Source organism: Epinephelus moara, chromosome 5, assembly GCF_006386435.1.
Source record: "Epinephelus moara isolate mb chromosome 5, YSFRI_EMoa_1.0, whole genome shotgun sequence".
Lineage (NCBI taxonomy): Eukaryota > Metazoa > Chordata > Actinopteri > Perciformes > Serranidae > Epinephelus > Epinephelus moara.
Window position 1 is genome coordinate 4,771,947 of NC_065510.1, and position 5,291 is coordinate 4,777,237.

The 5,291-nt window shown below is 42.4% G+C and overlaps 1 protein-coding gene across 1 annotated transcript in view; it reads left to right on the top strand.

The window, feature by feature from the left end:
* mtif2 (mitochondrial translational initiation factor 2) overlaps positions 1 to 5,291 on the top strand; it is a 21,740-nt gene that overhangs the window by 14,920 nt on the left and 1,529 nt on the right. The window contains exons 10-13 of the mRNA XM_050043462.1: positions 552 to 804; positions 1,496 to 1,636; positions 2,585 to 2,749; positions 4,077 to 4,217. Of these exons, the coding sequence (XP_049899419.1) occupies positions 552 to 804; positions 1,496 to 1,636; positions 2,585 to 2,749; positions 4,077 to 4,217 (700 nt within the window). The remainder of the gene's footprint in view (positions 1 to 551; positions 805 to 1,495; positions 1,637 to 2,584; positions 2,750 to 4,076; positions 4,218 to 5,291) is intronic.

Below are 5,291 nucleotides of genomic sequence, written 5' to 3' on the forward strand. Positions count from 1 at the left end.
CGCTGACACAGGGAGAACATGTCAGAGCACCTGGAGGAAACCCACGCTGACACAGGGAGAACATGTCGGAGCACCTGGAGGAAACCCACGCTGACACAGGGAGAACATGTCGGAGCACCTGGAGGAAACCCACGCTGACACAGGGAGAACATGTCGGAGCACCCACGACAGCATGAAATTTCCTTTAGGTTTTACAGATTTCAGGGATATGAAGCGTTTGAAGATACTCCAGACTGTGTTCCACCACCGTGATGCTCATGATGTCAAACAGTGACCCGCTGTGTGCGTGCAGGACATCAGAGCGTGTTTCCTGGCGCTGTCTTTAGCAGTAGTTACTGTAAATCTGAGGAAGTGAGTTTGGTGATGTTGCTCAGAGGACTGCTGTGACTGGTGAAACTCACAGGATGATGATTGGTCAAATTTAAAGATGTGGTGACTGGACGATATTTCAGGGTCACACAGAATTCACAGTGATTGGTTGAATGTGTGTTAAATGGCTGTGATGTCAGCGTGCTGCGCAGCCAATAAACTATGTGTTTGTCGCCGAGCAGCAGCGAGCGAGGGAGGTGTTGGAGTGGAGGAGGTACGAGGAGGAGCAGCAGAAGCTTCAGGAGGAGCAGAGTGTCATCGAACTCAAACAGAAACTACACCTGGAGGAGTACAGGAAGGAGAGGGAGGGGCTAAGTCACCTGAGCTGGAGGAAGAGGAAGTCTCTTCTCTACCAAGCCAACCGGGTCAAATTCGCCATGAGGCCGAGCGAGAGGATGGAGAGAGACGAGATGAGCTTGCCGCTCATTGTCAAAGGTACAAAGGTACACACACACAGACACACACACACACACACACACACACAGCTGGGCTCTGATAGGCTGCTCTCCTGTGAAATCACAGTGAGGTCACAGCAGTCACAGGGCTTAAAGTTCTCTGCTGCTGAGTGGACGCAGGCGTCTCTGTCTCAGAGAATCATGTTGTGTCTGTGTCCTACGAGGGCGGAGCCAAGATGCGAGGAAGAGGTGAAGGACACGTGGGTGTGAGATCAGATATTGGGATGAACCCAGAACATTTAGATGAGTTACATGTTCCAGCTGACATTTAACCAGGGTTAGTGGACGTGCAGTGTGACTTGTAAAGAAATAAAGGCGCTATACAAATGCAGGTCCATCTACCATCTTTTGGTGAACGCCACCTTCTTTCCATTCTTCCTCCTGACCCCTGAACACATCTCAGACAAACAAGGTTTGTTTACTTTCCCTCAGCGGACCACCTGCGACAGGTGTCCTGTCTCTGTTTGTAGCTTTACTCAGGTAGTTTGAGGAAAACATTAAAAACACAAATAGAGCAGTTTTGGATTTTATAAGAAACAATTGAAATTATCGTTGACTGTTAATCTGCAGTTAATTATCAGTAAATACGGTAAATTCTATCCACACACAGACATGAGCTGTTTGTATTAACTGAACACGAGGAGTGAGTTCCTTTGACCTTTGACCTGCAGGTGACGTGGACGGGTCGGTGGAGGCCATCCTCAACATCCTGGATGGTTATGACGCTCAGCAGCAGTGTCAGCTGGAAGTGATTCACTTTGGCATCGGAGACGTCTCAGAGAACGACATCAACATGGCCGACACGTTCAAAGGTACAACCTGCAGCGTAAAGTGGATTTATACCTGTGTGTCAGCTCTACGCAGAACCTACGCACACGTCTGTGTCACTCTGCAGTTTCACCTCCAGAACACTGACGGCGGTGGAGTTTCTGTGAAGTGCTGTAAAGTTTGACTGATTCAAAACACAGATTAAACACACAACGTCATATGTCTGCTGTAAAGCGCTCTGAGGCATATTGTGATTTGTGATATTTGGCTTTATAAATAAAAATGATTTGAACTGAAATTAAACACACATTAAACAATTTATTGTTTCTTATCTGTGAAGTTAAAGTAAATCAAAGCTTTGTTTCCACTGAGGGAAATGGTTTCAGCTTACAGAGACAGACAGGAGGTCTGCGTCACTGTGACGCTGTGGAGTTACATCTCTGGGGAGGTGCACGTCAGGCTATGGGGCAGGTGTAGTGTAAATCCCAGGTAAGGCAACTTCTGCATTGACTCGACGCCCTAGCTTTGGTGGAGGCTCTGAATCAACATGGAACCTACGCCGTACCCTACGCTGTAGCCTGACGTGCAGCTCCCCAGAGATGTAACACCACGTCACAGTGACGCAGACCTCCTGTCTGTCTCTGTAAGCTGAAACCATTTCCCTCAGTGGAAACAAAGCTTTGATTTACTTTAATTTCACAGATAAGAAACAATAAATTGTGAAGACAATTGTAATGCTTTGCTCCAGCAACATGTAAAGCGACAAACCGTCCAGCCGCTCACATCTGTTATTCATAAATACAGTTGTTATTTTCATCCAGTCATACAAACTGGGATTCATGTGATGAATGAGTCGACTGGTTCATTAAACTTTTGAATCTCAGCTCTGATTCAGTCTGAAACTGCAGATTAAACCCAGGAACACCAGTGGGGCTGAAACCCAGAACTTGTCCTGACAGGAACTGTTTCTGACCCTCTCTCCTCTTCGTCAGGTTCCATTTATGGCTTTAACGTGGCAGCCAGCAAATCCATCCAGCAGCTGGCGGAGAGGCGCGGCATCCCGCTGCGACTGCACACTGTCATCTATAAACTGATCGACGAGCTGAAGGACGAGCTGAGCGGAAAACTGCCTCCAGTCGTCTCCGAAAACGTCATCGGTGAGAAAACTATTAAATGTTGGTGTTGATAAGCTCAGAACCAGCTGATGTTCTTCTTCTGTAGATTAAATTCAGATAGCAGATGTATGACTGACATTTGAAAAGAAGGAGAATGAAATGAGTGGACGTCCCCACAGTGTCTCCTATCAGTAGAGAATAATCTGTCCACTCAGATTTGTCTTCAGTGACTCTCGATCAGTATTGAACCACAGTAATGTTGAGTCAGTCCTCTGCAGTCCACTCAGTGGTCAGTGTTTGTGAGGTAAGGAGGTACAGCTAGTTCGTATGGGTTGATAGTAAACAAGATGGTGTGTCCGTCAGGACACAGGAATGAAGAGGAGGAGACGTGCTATCTTCTCTGGATTGACTTCCAGCTGTATTTATTTTCCTTTGACACTCAGTATTGTCATCAGTCTGAAATAACAAATAAACCAACATTAAGTACTGTGTCTTAACATAAACCCAACACAAGTTACTGTGAAGCAAGAATAAAGGAATATCTATATATGTGTACCAAAATAAATGTAGGTTCATTAGACATAAATAAACTCTCCATGATAAACAACATTACAACATAAATATATCAATCAGCATCACAACGCTCCCCTTTAATAGAAACAGTAACCTACAGTTACACAAATAACCCTAAAGAGTAACCTGGGTTACAATCAAATAACATACTGTTCAGAGAAAAAACTAAACCCCACACATACATCCTCACCCAGGTCATACACAGGACAACAGCGACGCTGTGTGGCGAAAAAAAGGTACTGCGTAATGGCGTCCCACAACGCACATTTCCTTTCCACATGGAAACGACATTAACCTTTCATAAACATAATAATCAAGACAGACTTACTTTCCGTCATTGACTCGACACTCGGACTGCCATATAAGGAGGAACAAGGATGTCTGTCATCTTAGGTACGTCCAAACTGCACTGTGATGTGCGCTGCACTTACACTCACTCCAATACACAGTAGCCAACACAAAAGAAAAAACTTGCGGACACATATGTCATTTCCTACCACCTAATTAACATGCATACTGACGTGATGAGCACACACAAATGTCCAAGCTCTTTCATACAGTCAGACTGAAGAGGTCCAAATTGTGACATAGTGACTGTACAGACGGACCTTCTGTTTCTGTAGTGAAGTCTGAAGAAGAGCTCTGAAGTTCATCAGATGCATTATTGGAACCTGCACACACACGTGTCTTTACATGAAGTGTAACCCTCCAAACTACACTATGTGTCCTTTATGTCAATAATATGGAAAAACAAAACTCACACCTGACAGGAAGTGGGTTGTCTCTGCTCACCTAGGTGAGGCGACGGTGCTCGCCATCTTTGACGTCTCTGTTGGGAAGAAGAAGGTCACCGTTGCCGGCTGTCGGGTTCAGAAAGGTCAACTAGACCGTCGACTCAAGTTCAGACTGATCCGCGGCCGAGACACCATCTGGGAGGGTGAGTCACACCTGCACCTGTCACACCTGCGCCTGTCACACCTGCACCTGTCACACCTGCGCCTGTCACCACCTGCACCTGTCACACCTGCGCCTGTCACACCTGCACCTGTCACACCTGCACCTGTCACACCTGTATCTGTCACACCTGCGCCTGTCACACCTGCGCCTGTCACACCTGCACCTGTCACACCTGTATCTGTCACACCTGTATCTGTCTCACCTGCGCCTGTCACACCTGTATCTGTCACACCTGCAGACTGTACTATGACTTTTTTTATCATACTATACTGTCTTTTTTTATCATACTATACTATGACTTTTTTAAATCATACTATACTATGACTTTTTTTTATCATACTATACTATGACTTTTTTAAATCATACTATACTATGACTTTTTTTTATCATACTATACTATGACTTTTTTAAATCATACTATACTATGACTTTTTTTTATCATACTATACTATGACTTTTTTAAATCATACTATACTATGACTTTTTTTTATCATACTATACTATGACTTTTTTAAATCATACTATACTATGACTTTTTTTTATCATACTATACTATGACTTTTTTAAATCATACTATACTATGACTTTTTTTTATCATACTATACTATGACTTTTTTAAATCATACTATACTATGACTTTTTTTTATCATACTATACTATGACTTTTTTAAATCATACTATACTATGACTTTTTTTTATCATACTATACTATGACTTTTTTAAATCATACTATACTATGACTTTTTTTTATCATACTATACTATGACTTTTTTAAATCATACTATACTATGACTTTTTTTTATCATACTATACTATGACTTTTTTAAATCATACTATACTATGACTTTTTTTTATCATACTATACTATGACTTTTTTTTATCATACTATACTGACTTTTTTTAATCATACTATACTATGACTTTTTTTTAATCATACTATACTGACTTTTTTTTACCATACTATACTGACTTTTTTTATCAGACTGTACTATGACTTTTTTAATCATACTATACTATGACTTTTTTTTAATCATACTATACTATGACTTTTTTT